This window comes from Erinaceus europaeus, chromosome 8, assembly GCF_950295315.1.
Source record: "Erinaceus europaeus chromosome 8, mEriEur2.1, whole genome shotgun sequence".
Classification (NCBI taxonomy): Eukaryota; Metazoa; Chordata; class Mammalia; order Eulipotyphla; family Erinaceidae; genus Erinaceus; species Erinaceus europaeus.
Window position 1 is genome coordinate 20,955,619 of NC_080169.1, and position 21,684 is coordinate 20,977,302.

Genomic DNA, 21,684 nt, shown 5'->3' on the forward strand with positions numbered 1-21,684 from the left:
TTCTTTACCTCTCTCTCTCTTTCCCTAACATGTTTTGTTTTCAATAAAAGTTTAATTTACCTAAAAATAAATAAATAAATAAAATGAGTCACATGATAATGGAATTTAACTGGAGATACTGGTGCAAACTCATTTTAGTTTGCATGTAGACATTTACATATAGAGCTATTTGTAAAAATACAGATAAACCCAGATTAGTATAAACAGTATTCCAGTAGCAACAAACTCACCTCCTGCCCAGATCTTGGTTTCTATTACAGTTTTCCAATAAAAGCAAACAGAACCGAGACAGGAAATACCTAAGATTTGTCTAAAGCCGTCTTGCAGTACTAGATAGTATGGAAGTAGCCCAAACAAAAACTATCAGTAATGAGTTTATGGCAAAGAGACCCAAGAGCAAGATGAAAGAATCCTCACTGGTCAAAGCTAGAACAATCTGAGCAGTAAAACAAAATAGTACTAAAGTATTGCCTCAAATATAAAATAATTACCTAGAAGTCATCATGAATTTTATTTTAAATAATTTAAATTTTAGATACATCTGTGCAAAAAAATTCCCAAATCATTTCTGTATATACTTATCCCACAAGGAGATGAGCTGCAACGCCTACTGTGCATGGCATCAGCCAAGTGATCACGTCAACATCAACAGACAATAATGGTGTGCAACCTTGATCTAAGTTTAGAATAGCACAAGACGTGGTCTGGGAGGTGGCACAGTGGATAAAGCATCGGACTCTCAAGCATGAGGTCCTGAGTTCAATCCCCACCAGCACAGGTACCAGGGTGATGTCTGGTTCTTTCTTTCTCTCCTCCTATCTTTCTCATAAATAAATAAATAAATTCTTTAAATAAAAAAAGAATAGCACAAACATTAATTCCCCAATAAAGAAATTTAAAAAAGAAAAAAGAAAATATCAGGTTCTGATAAAGTAACATTCCATAAAATTCCATATTTGATCAGCACTCTCAAAATATCCACAATCATCAAAAACAAGAGACATCTAAGGAACTGTTATGATCAAGAAGAGCATACAGAGACATTACAATTAAATGTAACTTGTTAACTGGGTGGGGGGGAACCTGACCAAACATAGGAAGTTAGGCAGACATGAAAGGTGACTGTAGTTAATACTGTTTGTATGCTGGTTCGTTAGCTGCGACAAACATGGTTCTAATGAAAAATAGGGGAAACTGAGCACAGGAGATGTGGACATGCTCTATATTAACTGCAAACTTTCTGTAAATATAAAACTGATGCACAAAAATAAAAGTTTATTTAAAAATATTTCCTCCCTAGGGAAAGATAGAAACAGGCTGTCGGTATGAATCAATCTGCCAACACCCAAGTCCACTGGAGAAGCAATTACAGAAGCCAGGTCTTCCACCTTCTGCACCCCATAAAGAATTTTGGTCCATGACATGTAATTTTGTAAATCAATATTAAATCACTAACAAAATAAAAATAAAGAATTTTAGTCCATACTCCCAGAGGGGTAAATGTTAGAGGAAGATGACCAGAGGGCTCTGAAATCCAATTCCATCAGCACCCAGAAAGAGAAGAGAGGAAAAGAAGAAGAGGAGGAAGAGGAGGAGGAGGAAGAGTGACTCAGAAAGGAAGAGAAGGCAGGACCATAGAAAAGTGGGCAAATATGTATAAATATAGATAGTTACAGAAGTAATAGTCAACCCATATCTGTGACCTTGAGAGAACTAATCAGTTTCCAGTGGAGAGAATGGGGACACAGAACTCTGTAGGTGGGCAAGATGTGGAATTATACCCTTGCTATAATTTTGTAAATCAATATTTATTTATTTTGCCAGAGTACTGCTCAGCTCTGGCTTATGGTAGTGTGGGGGATTGAACCTTGGACTTTGGAGCCTCAGGCATGAGTGTAAATCAATATTAAGTCACTAATAAAACATTTTTAAAAATTCTGGGGACAAGAGAAATGGCTCACCTGGGAGAGCACCCCTGGCACACCATGTGGGACAACTATGGCAGTGAGGAGGGGGCAGTTTCAGTGCGCTGGTCTCTCTTTCTCTCAAAAAATAGACTTGGAACAGAGAAGTCCTGGCAATGTGAAGAAGGAGAAGATAGAAGATGGAGATGAAGATGACAATGGCAAAGAAGATAATGACAATGACCAGTTAGTAGACAACAATGAAGATGAAAATGCCACAGCTACTGCCACCGTATGTTCTGGCTTTACTTGCAAAAATTAGGTATGGAATCCCTCGATTCCTGTTTTTCAGTTAACAGCCCTCTTCAAGACTTAAGGAGTTCCTATCACTACTTATTTCCTTTCACCTGATCACACCTGCAGTCAAATTACCTGCCAGATCTCAGTAGCCATTTAAGTTTGCAATATTTCCTCTAAATCTAATAGAATCTATTAGTATAAAAATATGATAACAAATTTTTCCTTGTGTCAGTCCTTGTGCTTCATGCCATGTGCTCTTAACCCTCTGTGCCACCGCCTGACCGCCCCCCCTCAACAAATCTTTCCTTTTCTTGTCATCTCTGGAACTTCAGTGCTCTCAGCTGGTTTTTTTTTCTCCCAAATATTCAATAGAAAGAATCAAACCAAGGGAGAGAGAGGGAAATTCCTTCAATGTATAAAGAGCAGGGATCAGGAGTCGGGCAGTAGCACATCGGGTTAAGCACAGGTGGTGCAAAACGCAAGGACCCGCCTAAGGATCCCAGTTCTAGCCCCCAGCTTCCAACCTGCAGGGGGGTCGCTTCACAAGTGGTGAAGCAGGTCTGCAGGTGTCTATCTTTCTCTCCTCCTCTCTGTCTTCCCTTCCTCTCTCCATTTCTCTCTGTCCTATCCAACAATGACGACATCAATAATAACTACAACAATAAAACAACAAGGGCAACAAAAGGGAATAAATTTTCTTTAAAATCACTTAAAAAAAAAAAAAAGAGCAGGGATCAAAACTGGGACAGACAAAACAAGTGTACTATCCAAGTGAGAAATTTTTCCAACCCTACATTTATTTTAGAGTTATGGAAATATTCTTGCCACGGCAGAAACTGTCATAGGCACCTCAGCTGGAACATCTTCCCAGAAAAGGCAGCTCCAATAATGCTGGATTTATGCACCCCATCCTTGCTAATTCCACTAAATAGAAGTAGAGTTTACCTTCTTTGCATGAAATTATTTCTTGATTAACTGATTAAGTGATCTTTAAAAGGCAATTGTCATCCTTGGCATATGTTCATAAATGTCACAGATGTTACCAAATCAGTTCTAATCACAGCAGTCTTGAGCCAGCAGGACTGCCTGGGATTATCTACCTGTAGGACAGCACCCTTAGCAAGTCCCTGTTCCAGAGCTAAAAGCTGGGGAGAAAGACAGCATAGAATAAGCATAGCATAACCATAAGCATAGCATAGCATAACCATAAGCGTAGCATAACCATAAGCATAGAATAACCATAGCACAAAGACTCCCCCAGTAGGTTTTACAACCTGAGTTGACTTCTCAGGGAATCTTTCCCTTCCTTTCTCTGAAGCTGGTGTGGAGAAAAGATATACATGCAATAAACTAAGTTAAGTCTGCCAAAAGGCCATCATCATATCTATGAGATGTCTACTAAATGAAGTAGCAACTTTTCTACTGGTCTCAGTATTTTTTTTTATGCAAGAAGTCACCAGGATTATAAAAAGATGCAGCAGAATTTTAAAAGACACAAATTATTATTTTCAAAACAACATTAAGAGTGAATTTGGCCACACCTATTGTAATAAAAAATTAAAAAAAAACTTCAGAGGGCAGTTTGGTGCGAGTTTAAGACAATCAAGGTTTATTACATGACGGTTATTAGGTATGGTACAGAGGCAAATATCGGCTAAGATAAGACTAGGCCAGGCCCATGAATCCATAAGTTAGTTACCAGATTCAGCTACATGTACAATCCTGCAAGGAGCGATCATGGTAGACATCGCAAGCATGCAGGAAAGCAGGGAGCCAGAAGAATAAATCCTGGGAAAAGAAAGAGGCCGATTTCCACCTGGCTTGCAACCACAATTCTCTGTGGGTTTGCCTAAATTCCTACTATGCTGGTAGGCTGACATCAGTCGTATGCTAACTACATTCATCAGCCATATGCTAACCACACCCCAAGCTTGCAAGAAAGCAGATGAAGGAAATGACAATTCATAAACCTGTCATTACTGTTTAGTGAATGAGTGACAGATAGGTGAAGGATTGCAGAAGAACTTTGTCTTGTTAGAATCAAGGGGATCTGTAATCATCTGGTGTCCATGACTAGAAATGTATATGATGGGCTGAAAGGGAATCGATTTGGAAGCCACCAAAGGAAGTCAGGAACTATTCTACTTATCTGAAAGAGAAGTGGAAAAAGGAAGGATACTGGGAAGTAGTAATAGGCATAGGTGTAACTTAGAAAGGAAGTGAAACACCACCTCATCATCTGGGGCCCTAATTAGGGAATCCTTGGATTCCCATATGCATATGATGGGCCTAGACCTCTAAAGAGTCCCTCTCTCCATCATCACAAGGAACAGCATCTTGTGAACCCTCCCAGGACCTTGTCCTCACCATAAAGCAATGATGGTAAGGATAATCCCAGTCTCTGAAGGGAAGCTGGGGGTATCCTGCCCTACCACTCCAAAAAGACTGGTCTTTTTTTAAATTAAATTTTATTTTATTTATTTATTTATTCCCTTTTTGTTGCCCTTGTTGTTTTATTGTTGTAGTTATTATTGTTGTTGTCGTTGTTGGATAGGACAGAGAGAAATGGAGAGAGGAGGGGAAGACAGAGAGGAGGAGAGAAAGATAGACACCTGCAGACCTGCTTCACCGCCTGTGAAGCGACTCTCCTGCAGGTGGGGAGCCGGGGTTCGAACCGGGATCCTTATGCCGGTCCTTGTGCTTTGCGCCACCTGCGCTTAACCCGCTGCGCTACAGCCCAACTCCCCAAGACTGGTCTTAAAATGAGTGCAGCCTGCTATGTTCCTCAGATGTGACCATGAGCTATAAGCTCAGACCAATAGGGACTTAGAGGCTACACAGGCTCTGGTGATATATATATAGGCCCTGGAGCAGGTGGATGGAGGTAAGTAGTTCATTTTAGCCACAGAATCTTTTTTCAAGAACAGGAGCTACTCCCTTCCCTGATCCAACTTTCTAGCCGTTTCTCTACTCTTAACACCATTCTCTCAGACAATATTCTTATCCAACCTCAGGCTAGCTACCAAATTCAAGCAAAACTACGAAATAAAATGTTATGGAGGACAGGCAGGCGGATCTACTGTCCCTGCATTTCAGTAAACCTAGGGGACTAGAAATGAAACCAATCAGGACAAATCTTTTCCATAACTAAATTGAATACACTTGTATTTGGGCATTCTGGATTGGGTGTGGAATGTGGCCACTCCACCCCATCCTTTGTTTTACCTGATTGGTGTACCTTATAACCACCTTGTAACTAACTGCAATGTATCTTATCTAAAACCACCCAGTAACCAATTAAGCACCCAGCCATGCCCAGCTGAAAGAGTATACAAGTGGCTTTCTAAATCTGGCAGTGATCTGGTGTGGCTAGGATCAGGAGTCTGCTAGATTTCACCGGTGTAATAAAGTATCTCCCTGTACTCCGTGCAGTTTTGGCTAAAGTATCTCCCTGTCCTCCACGCAGTTTTGGCCTCAGACTTGTTCTTCTGATCTGCTACACCTTGAGCTGTAACACCTGAAGCTGTATCTCTCAGAGCTGCAGATATATTTTTTCCATAACACTACCATAGTTGTGTGCCCCTAGGAACAAGCCTAAAATGGATTTCCTAGCTTTTTTCTACCCTAAAATCCCTAATCTCATCCACTCTAATCCTACTTTCTGGTTCCTGTTCATTAACCATCTTTTTTTTTTTTTTTCATTAACCATCTTGTCTCAACTTGGGTCATGCCACCTTCCAGACACCAGACTGCAGATGCTACCATGACTCCATCCCGACTTCCCTGGGCAGATGATCTCAACAATGTGTCCTGGACCCTTGCATCTCCAGAGCTCTGGTCCACTAGGGAAAGACAGAAACAGGCTGGGGGTATGGATCGACCTGTCAGTGGCCATGCTCAGTGGAGAAGCAGCTACAGAAGCCAGACTCCTACCTTGTGCTCTCCAAAAATAACCCTGATCCATACTCCCAGCAGGGGAGAAGTGATAGGAGGAAGACGATAAGAGGGCTCTGAACTCCAGCTCCATCAGCACCCAGAGAGAAAAGGGAAAGGAGGGAGACATATGGAGGTAGTAATGGTGTCATGAGTGGCTTGGAGGGGAAGAAAGAGAGGATTGGATCAGGAAAAAAAGGGGGCCAATTATGTATAAATGTAGACAGATACTTGTAGAGATGATGATTGGCCCATGTCTACAACCTTAGGGGAACTGTGGTGGATTGCAGTAGGGAGAGTGAAGATTCAGAACTCTGGTGGTGGGAATGGTGAGGTTTCAAACTCCCTGTCAACATATAAGTCTGTAATACAAAAATAAATAGAATAAAGAAAGTGAAATATGATGGCAGAGAAAGACCTAGTGGGGGTTGAGTTGTTATGTGGAAAACTGAGAAATGTTACACATGTACAAAATACTGTATTTTACTGTCAACTGTAAATCATTAATCCCCTAATAAAGGGGGGGAAATAATAAATCAGGGGCTAGGTGGTGGCACACCAGTTAAGTTCACATGCTACCATGCTCAAGAACCTGGGTTCGGGAGTCGGGCAGTAGCGCAGGTGGTAAAGTGCATGTGGTGCAAAGCGCAAGGACAGACTTAAGGATCCCGGTTCAAGCCCCAGGCTCCCCACCTGCAGGGGAGTCCCTTCACAGGGGGTGAAGCAGGTCTGCAGTGTCTATCTTTCGCTCCCCCTCTCTGTCTTCCCCTCCTCTCTCCATTTCTCTCTGTCCTATCTAACAATGACGACATCAATACCAACAACAATAATAACTACAACAACAATAATAAAAAAAAAAAAAAGCAACAAGGGCAACAAAAGGGAAAATAAAAAAGAAAGAAAGAAAGAAAGAACCTGGGTTCAAAACCTTGATCCCCACCTGAATGGGGAAAGCTTCATGAGTAGTGAAGTAGTACTGCAGCTACCTCTCTTTCTCTCCCCCCTTCTTAATCTATACCCCTATATCATTCTGTTTCTAGTCAATAAAAAAAAGGAAGGAAAGTAGGAACATGTAAGATGAATAAAAATGGGTAAAAAAATACATAGATAAGTAGATAGCTAGCTAGATATAGGTATAAAGGCAACCCATATCTGTGACCTGGGGAGAACTATTACAGTTTCTGGAGGGAGGTGGGAAACAGAATTCTGGTGGTGGGAACAATGTGGAATTATACCTCTATTATCTTATAATTCTGTAAATCACTAATCAATATTAAATCACTAATAAAAACTACTATAGCCATGCCTCCTCTTCCCTCTGCCAAAAAATAAATAAATAAATAAATATTTTTAAAAAGAGAAAAGAAATGTGTATGATGGGATCTCCAGGGACCTTCTGAATTCATATTTTAAGGTCCCTGTCAACTGTGGCTGCAATATAGCACTTGTGCTGAATTCTTCCTCTGTACTAAGCAGTTATCTGCATGAATGCCTTTTTGTGTGAACAGCAAGCATTCAAATCTCAGATCCCTGGTAATTCTTACAGCCTCTTGATGCTGGGATACACTTGACATACAGACAGTCCAGCCTGACTGCAATAGACCTAGTCTGGTTTGAATGGAAAAGTTGATAAAACTGGGGGGAGGGGAGGAGGGGCAAAAAAAGAAAGAGAGAAAGGGAGAAAGAAAGAAAGAAAGAAAGAAAGAAAGAAAGAAAGGAAGAAAGAAAGAGAAGATGATAAAACTGGCATTAACCAGAATGTGATAAAGTGGTCCTAGTTGTTTTTGTATTAGAATAAACTGAAAGGATGCTGGGTAATTTCTCTTTCCCTAAATGCACTAAGATCTTCCCTTCTTAGATTTTAATCTATCCTTTTCTTTAAGCTTCTCTCTTAAACATCTGCTTCATGGTTGCGTACTTTCTTGCTTTCTTTTACTTCTCAAGTACTGACCACCAGAGCTGTTTAAAACCTAAGATTGTAAGGAAATCAGGCCAGTGGAATGTGAAGGAAATAGGACTCCACCAATGCAATTTCTGCCCAAATGTTCGGATAGTACACTGTTTAATTATTAAAACCACCAACAAACAGAATTATCTGGTATTGAAACAATAAAACCCAAGGGAGGTTGCTGAAATTAAAAGGAAAATATCTCTTTTTTTTTTCTAGAAATTTTAGGCTTTATTCAAGAAAAGTGAAAACACACATACCAAACAGACATGTGATCCATGAGAGAGAGAGAGAGAGAGAGAGAGAGACGCTTACATGCCAAAGCCTGGCCAGGCCAATAAAGAGCTCTCTTCTTTTTAACTAGGAGGCATTTTCATTTATTTGGGTGAGCTTTTTCTTTCTGAAGGATCCATGCTCAGATAATTCTTTCTTTTTATTTTAACTGGAGTACTGCTCAGCTCTGGTTTATGATGCTGGGGATTTAACCTGGAACCTTTGGTGCTTCAGACATGAAAATCTTTTTCCACAAAGCGCAAGGACCAGTGTAAGGATCCTGGTTCAAGCCCCTGGCTCCCCACCTGCAGGGGAGTCGCTTCACAAGCGGCGAAGCAGGTCTGCAGGTGTCTATCTTTCTCTCCCCCTCTGTCTTCTCCTCTCTCCATTTCTCTCTGTCCTATCTAACAACGACGACATCAATAACAACAATAATTACAACAATAAAAAAAAACAAGGGCAACAAAAGGGAAAATATATTTTAAAAAATCTTTTTCCACAACCATTTTGTTATATCCTCAGCCTAATGTATATATTTATTTTCAGTCCACCACAATCTCCTGTAGCATACAGCTCAACCTTTTACAAGAAGACTCTACTGGCCAATTAAAAATACCACCTTGCTCCAACATATGGTCTTACAGCTCCCAAAATCTATTCCAGAGTGGTGATCTGAGGCTAGTGAAATTCCAGATACCAGGGGGCCCTTTCTACAGTCTTTGTCTCTACTGCCAAGTCATTCATGCCCTCACTCTAAGGTCTAATGCAATCAAGGCCAGATTCTCCAGGTGAAAGACCACAGCTCAAAGCAATCTGAGCTGTAGTATCCAGTACCAGAGTAGACTGGCCTAGGGACCAGATGGTGGCACACCTGGTTGAGCGCACATGTTACAATGTGCAAGGATCCAGGCTCAAGCTCCCAGTCCCCACCTGGAGGGGAAAAGCTTTGTGAGTGATAAAGCAGGTCTGCAGATTTCTCTCTGTCTCTCTTCCTCTCTAACACTCCCTTTCCTCTTGATTTCTAGCTGTAACTATCCAATAAATAAATAAACAAAGATAATAAAAACTTTCATTACCCCGTTTCTTCCTCAGAATGACCATGTGAAATAGATAGTCCTCATCACTCTGAACATTGTCATCAAGCCATCGTGACAACATGGTTAGGACAACCAGAGTTTATCCTCTGTCATAATAAATAAATAAATAAATAAATAAAGGGTGTTTTTTTTTAAGAAAATAGAATAAAAACATGTCAGTTTACGGCTCAGCTGATATTTTGTCAGCTTTCATATAAAAGCTTACCATGTAGAGGATCAGATCAGGTTCTGAGATCAAATCCTGGCTCCAACACTTACTAGCAAGATTACACTGGGCAAGTTGTGTCTGTTTTCTCACCTGTGAACTGGGGCTGATTACAACCCTAGCAAGATTACACTGGGCAAGTTGTGTCTGTTTTCTCACCTGTGAACTGGGGCTGATTACAACCCTAACTCAGCACTATTGCAAAAATTAAACACACTACTGCATGTAAACTTCTTGGCTCCAGCCTTAGTACACAGTGACTGTTCAACTGTTTATTATGATTTATTATTGTTTAAATTAACAATAAACACTAATAGTCACCTAAGATCTAAATAGTTTCTTTAAAAAATTATTTTACAGAGAAAAGAAAATATTGATAAATGCAAAGTGTAAGGTGGTTGGAAACCAGGTAAAAAAATGTCCACTTAGGTCGGTTGGTGGCACACCTGGTTGAGTGCATGTATTACAACATGCAAGCATCCAGGTTCGAGCCCCTGGTCTCCACCTGCAGGAGGAAAGCTTTGTGAGTGGTGAAGTAGTGCTGCAGCTGTCTCTCTGTCTCTCTCCCTCTCTATCACCCTCTTGATTTCTGGCTGTCTCTATCCAGTAATTAAAAAGATAATAAAAAAATTAAAGAAAAAGAAATGTCCACTTTATAATTTGGAAAAAATATCTGGAATAAATACAGACTATCCCTTAACATGTACCATACAGCTCTCAGAAGGCACTGTGGTTAGCAAGTCTATATTTAAGAATTCACTCTGACACACAGAAAACGGCTTCTTGTTTGTGACATGCAAAATAGAAGATCAAGAATACAAGTTTTCTCACTTCATGCCTTCATTTCTGAATTTATTTATTTCCTTATATACTTTGGGTATAGACAGAGAGAAACTGAGAGGGGAGGGGAGAGAGGGAGAGACGAAGAAAGACACCTGCAGCACTGCCTCCCCCTGCAAATGGGGACCTGAGGCTTGAACTCACGTCCTTAAGCACTGTAATGTGTGTACTCCAACCATGTGTGCCACTGCCAGCCCCCATATGATTGTTATTTCTTTTTTTTAAATTTTTTATTTATAAAAAAGAAACATTGACAAAACCATAGGATAAGAGGGGTACAGATTCGCACAATTCCCACCACCAGACCTCCATATACCATCCCCTCCACTGATACCTTTCCTATTCTTTTTAAAAATTTTTTATATTAATTTTATTCATTCCCTTTTGTTGTCCTTGTTGTTTCACTGTTGTGGTTATTACTAATGTCATTGTTGTTGGATAGGACACAGAGAAATGGAGAGAGGAGGGGAAGACAGAGAGGGGGAGAGAAAGATAGACACCTGCAGACCTGCTTCACTGCCTGTGAAGCGACTCCCCTGCAGGTGGGGAGCCAGGGGCCCGAACCGGGATCCCTATGCCGGTCCTTGCACTTTGCTCCATGTGTGCTTAAAGCTTTCCTATTCTTTAACTCTCTGGGAGTATGGACCCAATATCATTGTGGGATGCAGAAGGTTGAGGGTCTGGCTTCTGTAATTGCTTCCCCACTGAACATGGGCATTAACAGGTCTATCCATACTCCCAGCCTGTCTCTCTCTTTCTCTAGTGGGGAAAACAGTGGGAGTTAGAGAAGTAAGGGGGTCGATCAAGAATTCCACCCTCTCTCTGCTATCTCCTACTTTTCACCTTGTTAAGTTGAAGACTTAGGAATGGGCTCTGGAAATTATTGTTGTCTTATCCCAATTGTTGAAGTTCAAAGAGTAAAGGAAATTATAAACAGACCAAATTCAAAAGAAAAATGTTAATCTACTGAATCCAGATCTCCTCTCTGGAGATGGTTAATTCCCTGAGTGCACTGCACGGGAAGGAAGGGAGGAGCAGGAGACAGTATTTTAACATACTCCTCTAAATGCCAAAGACATCAACACTTTCTCTTCCTTAGAGATTCCTAACACCTCCCTCTGGAGCCTTCCCAACTCCCCAAACGAGCTGCAAGCACTAGCATTTTTCTATCATTCAGAAGCCTGAATGCATGACTGAGGACTTAGCAGGTGTGAGGTAATTCACAAGTCACAGACAACCACATAGGACTTCGCAAAAAGCAGTGGTTATGCAAAAGGTTTTCATGCCTGATGCTCTTAAGGTTCCAGGTTCAATTTCTAGCCATAGCAGAGCAGTGTTCTGGTACAAAGTCAAAATAAATAAAATAAAGTGAGGCAAAGACAACCACACAAATTAACTAACACACACATTAGAACTGTGTTTTTACTCCACAGATATTGAAAATGGGCTTTTTCAAAAACTATGATGTATGTGCAAGATTTGCTTCCCAGACCTCTGTAGTAGAACGTGGAACTGAGCTACCCATCAATGGAAGTCAGTTAAAGGAAGGAGGTGTATCTACTCACTAAAGCCAGAAGTTCTCTTAAAGGAACCTCCAAAAGTGTTAATAGCTGTTGCCTGAGCAATTTTTGTTTCTCTCTCAACTGTAGGACTGTTCTCTTTATAATTAGAATACAAAAATCTAATAAATACTGTGCATAAAAGTGGGAGGGGTGAAGGCCATTTCCAAACTTCACTTCTCCTCGAACCCCTTTTGAAGAATTGCAGCATATCCTTAGCAGAACAGTAAAACACATGAGACAAACTAATAAATCGGTCTGCGTCCCAGAAAGAAAGAAAGAAAAAAAATCAGGACATAGAGTGATGATGAGGTAATGGCCTTTCTGTCTTGATAAATCCACCTGTTTCCTGCCCATACTTGAAGACTATGAGTAAGATCGCTCATTTGAAAACAAAAATAAAGACACACCTTTATAAAGTGGGGTTGGGGGGACTTAAACTCTGAAGAAGAAAGGAGAGTAAATATACAAGATCCCCAAGACTATGCTGCAGGTGAAGATGATCACTGGGCTGGAAAGCGATTGGAAAAATTCTTTGCTCCCCCCAACGCCTGAGACGTGCTCACCTGTTCATTCCAACGATGCAGCTGGCTATAGCGCACCTTGCAGAAGAGAAATCCGTCCAGGTACACGGAGTACAGCTGCCAACACAGGAGCACCCCGCCCCGGGTTAGCAAAGCGAGCCCGGAGCCGTCCCGTCTCTGCCTCCTCCTGCCGACCCCCAGCCCCCCAGCCCCCCAGCCCCCCAGCCCCCCAGCCCCCCAGCCCCTTGAGCACCACGAAGCGGCCTCCCAGCGCGTCGGGCTGGTGCTGGGACCGCGGGATGCAGAAGTGCATCTTCATGGCTCTGCCCGCCGCGACCCGCGCTCGCAACCCGCCTCCAGGGCAACCAACTCGCCTCCTGCCCTGCTCCCGGGAGCGCGGCCCTTGACTCTGAGTCGCAACGTGGGAGCCGCTGGATTAGCACCCCCTCCCCGCCCTGGGCGCCCACAGGTGGGGCAGGAGGCGGAGTCGGGCCGCCCCAGGTCTCCGCCCCAGGTCCCCGTTTCGCGGGTGGCTCCAGCCCAGGAGCCCGCAGGGGGAGGAGTGACTAGCGAGCGCTGCAAGTGGGGTTCCCCTGGCCCTGAGGAGCCGGTTAGAGCGACAGCCCAGAGAGCTCCTGAGCCTTCTGGGGGACTGAAGGAGGGGCGCAGGTTTCTAATTCTGGAGAGAAGACCAGGTTTTGCATCAGCTGTTCCTAGCCATACAATAATCTTTGCTTCTTCTGTATCGATTTAGCACAGGTGCTAAATGATCAAGTCACCACCTACTCCTCACCTCGCCCGAATACCCCAGCAACATGAAGAGAAGGAGAGAGAGAGAGAGAGAGAGAGACTGGGGACATTGGTGGCTCACAGTCCACTTCATGGCCGAGTTTTCTTCTCAGTGGCTTGTAGGATGTCCAGTTTGGGTCTAGATGGAGAGAGAAAGAGATAGAGAGAGAAAGAGGGAGAGGAGAGAAGGAGAAAGAGGGAGAGAGAGGGAGAAAGGGAGAGAGGGAGAGGGAGAGAGAACATGTTTAGATTCACACTCAAATAGGATTGGAGAAAAAGAAGCTGTCCTTCCTGCAGGTACTGCTTCAATGCAGTGTGAATTTCGACTTTACAAAAATATGAGCATCTAGCTATTTCCGATGACTAACGTAACTGGAAGATTGGATTCATTTTGTGTAGCAATAAAAGTATGGCACAAAATTTGTAACCTTGCTCATTTTATTTTATTTTTATTTGTTTTTTATAAGTGATTTTTAAAATACTTTTTTAACTTTCAAAAGCATTTTAATTTCTCTTTTTATTTATTTTTCTCTTTTATATTTTTATATTAGAGAATTACATGTCGACAGGGGGTTTGAATCCACACCATTCCCACTGCCAGAGTTCTGAATCTTCACTGTCCCCACTGCAATCTACCACAGTTCCCCTAAAGTTTTAGACATGGGCCAACCAACTATCATCTCTACAACTATCTGCCCACATTTATACATAGTTGCCCCTTCTTTTTCACATTCAAACTTCTCTTTCTCTCTAAGCCACTCATGACATCATAGCTACCTCCATATGTCCCTCTCCTTTTCCTTCTCTCTCTCTGGGTGCTGATGGAACTGGAGTGCAGAGCCCTCTTATGTTCATTCTGTCACTTCTCCCCCGCTGGGAGTATGGATGAAGGTTGTTTATGGGGAGTAGAAGGGAGGAGTTCTGGCTTCTGTAATTGCTTCTCCGTCAATCATGGACATTGACAGGTCGATCCATAACCCCAGCCTGTTTCTATCTTTCCCTAGTGGACCAGAGCTCTGGAGATGCAAGGGTCCAGGACACATTGTTGAGGTCATCTGCCCAGAAAAGTCGGAATGGAGTCATGGTAGCATCTGCAGCCTGGTGTCTGGAGGGTGGCATGGCCCAAGTTGAGACAAGATGGTTAATGAACAGGAACCAGAAAGTAGGATCAGAGCAGATGAGATTAGGGATTTTAGGGTAGAATAAAGCTAGGAAATCCATTTTAGGCATGTTCCTAGGAGCATACAACTATAGTAGTTTTGCTTGAATTTGGTAGCTAGTCTGAGGCTGGATGAGAATACTGTCTGAGAGAATGGTGTCAGAGTAGAGAAAAGGGCTAGAAAGTTGGAGTAAGGCAGGGAGTATCTCCCATTCTGATTTAAAAAAAAAAAATCTATGGCTGAAATTAACTATTTACCTCCATCCACCTGTTCCAGGGCCCATATGTAAATGCATATTTATATTTAGTGCCAGAGCCTTTGTGACCTCTAAGTCCCTATTGGTCTGAGCTCATAGCTCATGGTGACATCTGAGGAACATTGCAGGCTGTATTCATTTCAGGAACAGTTTTTTTCAAGTGGCAGGGCAGGATACCCCCAGCCTCCCTTCAGAGACTGGGATTATCCCTACTGTCATTGCTTTATGGTAGAGCCAAGGTCTTGAGAGGGCCCACAAGATGCTGTTCCTTACAGAAGCCACCAGAGGTAGTGGAGAGAGGGACCCTTTAGAGGTCTAGGCCCATCATATGTGTATGGGAATCCAAGGATTCCCTAACTAGGATGATCAGAACTTCTTACAGGAATGAATTAATTTAATTTCTATGATAGCTTCCTGAAATAAATATTGATATTACTCTCCTATACACATGGGAAGTCTGAGGCATAGAGCAGTTAAAACAATTACTTCAATTTGCAAATTCTCTAACTGGTGGAGCTGGGATATGAAATAGGCAGTCTGTGTCTACAGAACTCCCTCCATAAAACTGCTTTTTTTGTTGTTGTTGACATTTTATTTCTGTTTTTTTTTTATTTCTTTATTGGGGAATTAATGTTTTACATTCAACAGTAAATTCAATAGTTTGTACATGCATAACATTCCCCAGTTTCCCATATAACAATACAACCCCCACTAGGTCCTCTGTCATCCTTCTTGGACCTGTATTCTCCCCACCCACCCACCCCCACCCCAGAGTCTTTTACTTTGGTGCAATACACCAATTCCATTTCAGATTCTACTTGTGGGTTTTTTTTTCTTTCCTTCTGATCTTGTTTTTCAACTTCTGCCTGAGAGTGAGATCATCCCATATTCATCCTTCTGTTTCTGACTTATTTCACTTAACATGAATTTTTCAAGGTCCATTCAAGATGGGCTGAAAACTGTGAAGTCACCATGTTTTACAGCTGAGTAGTATTCCATTATGTATATATAACACAACTTGCTCAGCCACTCATCTGTTGTTGGACACCTGGGTTGCTTCCAGGTTTTGGCTATTACAAATTGTGCTGCTAAGAACATATGTGTACACAGATCTTTTTGGATGGATGTGTTGGGTTCCTTAGGATATATCCCCAGGAGAGGAATTGCAGGATCATAGGGTAGGTCCATTTCTAGCCTTCTGAGAGTTCTCCAGACTGTTCTCCACAGAGGTTGGACCAATTGACATTCCCACCAGCAGTGTAGGAGGGTTCCTTTGACCCCACACCCTCTCCAGCATTTGCTGCTGTTACCTTTTCATTGTCTTTCATAGTAGAACACTAGAAACTTCACAGGACTTGGGTGAGTGACAGCAGTGGTGTGCAGACCCCTCTCACCTGGAGGGAGAGACTGTGCACCAAGTGTCAACCACTGGCATGAGAATCACGACTTTTTCAACAGAAAGGTGAAAGAAAGCATGTGAGAAGGCAGATGCTAAGACTTTGGTTAAGAAAATGCACAACTTAGGACATAATACTTAACATATGAACCATTACCTCAAAATTAGAAAAAAGCCCAACTCAGAGTGGGTAGTGCATAAATGAGACCTCAGCTTCCAACTCTTGTCTACTTACTTTGCTTATGGTATACATTCAAGAGACATAGTATATATATTTTTTTAATTTTTTATTTATAGAAAGGAAAGATTGACTAAACCATAGAAAAAGAGGGGTACAACTGCACACAATTCCCAACACCCACACTCTGTATCCCATCCCCGCCCCTGAGAGCTTTCCTATTCTTTAACCCCCTCTGGGAGTGTGATTTCAAGGACATGGTGGGATGCAGAAGGTGGAAAGTCTAGCTTCTGTAATTACTTCCCCGGTTAACTAGGGTGTTGACAGGTCGATCCATGAGTCTGAGTATTTCACATGACTGAGAGGCCAGAGCCCTGCTCTGCTCCTTGTGGCTCTGGGCAGCAACATAACAGGGCAGGCTGAATGGACTCTGGTTCCCACAGACCTCAGGAGCAAGCTAGGGTGTCCTGGCATTGCGCATTTGGAATCAGCCAATAGTAACACAGCTGCCTTGGGTCAGGGCAGGTCTAAGGAAATGAGAAGGGATTGGAACATCAGAGTGACAGGCAGGTGATGTGGCCAGTGGGGAGTTGCAGCGGGTAAAATCTGTTATCAGACCCAACTGTCATTTCTGGAAGGATAGCAAAAGCCCAGAGCAGGAGGAGAGCTGAGCTCCACTGATCATCCGTTCACTCCCCATCATGGGATCAACCCCATCTCCTCTAGGATGCCTGCATGCAGTTGTGCCACCCAGCTCAGAGACCTAACTCCTACCTTCTAACTGCCATCCCTACACCCCCGATTTGCTCTGTTTCCATGGATCTAGAAGCCCTTTTTTCTCTTTCAGGATTCCCAGTCAATCTCCTTGGCCCAAATCAAGGATCTAAGCACGTGAGTTTGGCTCCAAGGACTGGGGTTCCAACTCTATCCAACACCTTCACTTCTCTCCTGGATCCAGAAACCATGCAGTTCCCTGAAAGGACAGTGGATGTGGGAGTGTGGGAAGGGAGGAGCTCCAACCCTTCCGGGGGAACCCCCAGAAGCCAGAAATGACTTGATTAGTCATCATTTGATGTCTGTATATCATCATGCCCTTGGAGACAGGACAGAGACAGAGTGAAGTGTCATGGAGGCCAGGAACCTGCTGACCTGGGTGTTCCCTCCCCACTGTAATCACTGTCTTGTGACCAGGTGACCAGTGGACAAGCTACCATTGTGGCCTGTTAACTCTGTACCCCAGGTGAAGGGAGTCAGTCCTGGCCATGTCTCCCCCCAGCCTCCCTGCCTCCAACCAGGACTTCTTCATGGACTCCTAGGTGATGATGCTGAGTCATCACATGGACAGCACCTTCAGGAGGTTGGGGGTGAAGCCTCGGACAGACCCCTCCAGCTCTCTTATCCCGGGATTCTTCTGAAGACACCCCTCACACTGGGGATCAAGTTGTCAATGGTGTCTGCTCAACAGGCAGCTCTGGACTCAGCCCAAGAAGGACTCAGACTCTTGGAGGAGATGGCATGTTTAGGGGTGGTGGAGAGGGTGTGGATAGGCCTGGGAGAGGGCTCATGAAATGGTACTTGGAAACCTTTAAGAAGACAGTGTTCTTTGGGGGCCAGAGCTATAGCTGAACAGTCAGTGTACCTTCCTTGCATGGGAGAGGTGACAATCTGTGGTGCACCATATTTGTCAGGGCATGGCACCAGGAAAATGATTTCTTAGGGCACAGTGTGATTGAGAAGACTTTGGATATGTGTTTAAGGGGTGGGGCTTGGTGAGAGAACACAGCAAACTTTATAGCATATTCCAGTGCTATTTTGACTACATTCATTCCATTGCCTCTCCAGTGCAAGCACAGCCCATCTTGGACCAGGCTCTGCAGGCCACCTTGGAGCTTCAGACATGTTTCTTGGAGGAGTACACCTGGGGTGGGGGGATCCATAGGGCAGCATTAGGGCCAGCAGTTTCTAGGGACAGTCAGGGGGGCTGGAATGGCCATTCCTCTTTTAAGCAAGAGGCAGAAGGAAAGATAACACAGACCAGTGCCTTTCATACTGTTAGAGCATGGTCAGTGCCCTGTCCTAGTGGGCAGGCCCACTGTCCAAGTGAGCTACTTTGCCAGCCAGTCCTGACTCATGTAACTTCTACAGTTTTGTCTGTTTGTTTTCTATTACAGAATTACATGTGGCAGGGCATGGCAGGAGGAACCATATTTCTTAGGGCACAGTGTGATTGAGAAGACTTTGGATATGTGTTTAGGGGTGTCTAGGGGGCTGTGTTTGCCGATGTCTTCATGGAAAGTGAAGATTGTGCTGATGAACCCATGGGGGGACCACCAGGGGTCAGCTGGCCTTGGTTCTTATGAGGGTAAGAGGGTAACTGGCCATCTAGCAGGGGTGGCCTGTTGGGTCACAGGCGTGAGGTTGACTAGCCCAGGTGGGTCCTCATGTCCAAGCCTGATTTCACCCAGATGTTATGAGCAGCTGTGGGAGAAGGTGGCTGATCCAGGAAGGTGGTCTTAGGGGCCCAGAATCCTGCAGCCTAGGTCCTCAGCTTCAGGGACCCCGAGTCTACTGATGGCCAGCTCTGTGAGGGCACAGGGCTTAATGCCCAACACAATGGGCAGACGCCTGAAGTCAAAGGCCCAGGCCAGCTCACTCTTCCAGATCTTCTGGGGACAGTTTCCCAGCTCTGAGTACTGGCCAGTGAGGCTCAGTATCAGCTAAGTCTTCAGCACCTGGTCAAGGACTGGGAGGAGGCAGCTCAGCGGATCCTCTTGCCCAGCTGTAGGAGGGTAGGGGAGGCACAGAGGTGGAGGCCAGGACTTGCAGGTGTGAGGTCCTGAGTGCCCTCCCCAGCACTGCATGAACCAGAGTGATTGCTTTTCTCTCCTTGGCTCTCAGTGGCTGTCAGGAGAGCCAGGAGAAGGGGGATCAGAGCACAGCAGAGGAGGGCTTTTAGGGTGTGACAAAGCCTAGCTCTCTACATAAGTGACAGTGTCATTGTGACACAGCTTACTGTCTACAGTATTTGAAGAAACCCACCCAGTGTGCAGAAACCTAAAGAGTGAGCTCTCATGTCAGTGATGGGCTTCAGTATCTAATGACTGTGTCCCTCTCCAGGGATCATTATGGATATGTGGACTTGTGTCAGTTCATGGTGATCACACACACACACACACACACACACACACACACACACACACACACACACACCCTACCCTCTTCAGAAGACTCACATTTGTGAAAATGCATGTCTATGTTCATAGCAGAGGAAGCACTTTGTATATGGAGAGAAAATTGTGGGAACTTTCTTATGTTCAAGTTTTCTCTAATACAAGAATGACTTTATGAAATAAAGTCCTTTCAAAAGATTATGTGTATAGTTTTTTAATGTTGTAACAATTGTTTATAATATGAGAAGACTACAGAGACATAGTTCTAACTCTGCAATCAGCTCCCCAAGTCTGTGCCCACCCTTCAGGATAACTAAGCTGGAAATCATAAGTTCTTCACTTTTCTTAATGGTTTTGTCTTTTTTTAAAAAAAAATTAGTGTCTCAATTTTTTATAATGCATCTATGACTTAAGCCATCCTTTTATTATCATCAGAGAAATGGAGATCATTCCTAAGATAACAATTATAACAGTAAGAGTCCTTGAAAATACACACACACACACACAAACACACACACACTGAAAGTACTTGACACACACACTGAAAGACAGTACTTGACACAAAGTCCCCCATTTTTAAAAAACTGAACTGCGAGGTAGGAGGCATCTCATTGGTGATGCCATGTCTGAGTCACCTGTGATTCAGATTCAAACTCATGACCTGCCAACAGCTAGAGCTAAAAAATGCTCTGGTGAAAAGAAAAAAGAAACCAGGAAAATATTGTGGGGGCAGAGCTCGAGGCCCACTGTATAAAGGACACCACTCAACTGTTTCCTGGACTCCAGTTTTCTTCATTGAGTTAGAGGAAAAAGCCAGTGAAGGGGCTTTGAGACCCCATAGCAGTGCTCCCCTGCTGCCTTCCATGCTGCTCCATTGTTGTTCAGGGCTTCACACATGGTAAAGCAAATGCCCCACTGGGTGAGCTGTCCTCCTGCCCTGAGCCCAGCCCTGAGTCCTTTGAAGAATACTAACAGAGATACACTTTTAGATGAAGTGGAGCCTGGGTACCTGTGGGTCACTCTGAAACTCCCTGGTAAGGAGCAGCACGGTAGGCGCAAAGCTGACGTGAGTGCTTATTCTGGTGCCTCAGGCCCTTCGTCACATTTCATCGCAGTTTTTAAAACTTTATTTTTGTTAGACAGAAATAATGGAGAGATAGACAGAGGACACAAAAACACCTCTACCATGCCTCACTGCTCCTGAAGCTTCCCCCCACAGAAGGGACTAGTGGCTTGAATCTAGGTCCTTGTGCAGGGTGACATGTGCTCACATTGTGCTCCTCCCAGTCCAATTTGTCTTATATTGTACTTACCAGAGCATGGCTCAGCTTGGGCTGATTGTGCGGCCAGGGACTGGACCTGTGACCATCATGTGCTGAATTTGTTTTCTTTTTCTCTTTCTTTTTTTTTTTTTTTTACTTAGGAATCAAGATGTTCTAAGTAAAGGGTAAGGTTCCAAAGCAATCTCACCAGCAAAGTTCTGTGTTCTCACCCCTTCCCAAAGAGTATCAACATAAGTTTTCCCAAATCTCAGTGTGCTTGCTTTTTAATTTCACCCACTCAGTTCCCTGATTACAAGTGTATCAGTTCTCTAGACTCCATATATGAGTGACACTATCCCATAGTTGTCCTTCACATCTTGGCTTATTCTGCTAAGCACAGTCACACCCAGTTCCATCTGTTTCCTCCCAGAGCACACAGAATCATCTCTTCTGATTGCTGAGTAGCATCAGGGGACTATATCGGCCCTAGCTTCTTTAGCCAGGCATCTCTGGTGGGCACGCAGACTCACTCGACAGTCTGGCCAGGGAGAACAGGCTGCTCTGAACATGGGGGCACATTGGTCTGTTTGGAAAACTGTGTGTGGGAGTTCTTTTGGTGTGAATGATCAAGTGAGGTCTTTCTAGATCACATGGAAATTTTATAATTCCTGGTGTAAGATCTCTCCATAATAGCTCCCAAAGCAGCTGGACCACTTTGAATTCCCACCAGCAGTGTAACAGCGTCCCTTTCTCTCCACCTGTCACAAGCTATGTTGCTAAATTCAGCTGAGTTTGATTGTTTAAAGTGTGTAGGAGAGAGCACCACTGTGTTCTTGAGCTGGCAATATGGAAGTCAGGGCCTAACGTTCCCACCAGGCCTCTAGCCTTGG

At 43.6% G+C, this 21,684-nt stretch overlaps 1 protein-coding gene and 1 pseudogene across 1 annotated transcript in view; both read right to left on the minus strand.

The window, feature by feature from the left end:
* Positions 1 to 13,008, minus strand: part of SNX31 (sorting nexin 31) — a 77,400-nt gene extending 64,392 nt beyond the window's left edge. Inside the window, exons 1-2 of the mRNA XM_007532806.3 lie at positions 12,837 to 13,008; positions 12,626 to 12,700 (exon numbers count right to left, since the gene is read on the minus strand). Of these exons, the coding sequence (XP_007532868.2) occupies positions 12,626 to 12,700; positions 12,837 to 12,902 (141 nt within the window). The 5' untranslated portion in view covers positions 12,903 to 13,008. The remainder of the gene's footprint in view (positions 1 to 12,625; positions 12,701 to 12,836) is intronic.
* Positions 7,510 to 9,516, minus strand: LOC132539823 (rRNA-processing protein FCF1 homolog; annotated as a pseudogene).
* Positions 13,009 to 21,684: the final 8,676 nt, after the last annotated feature.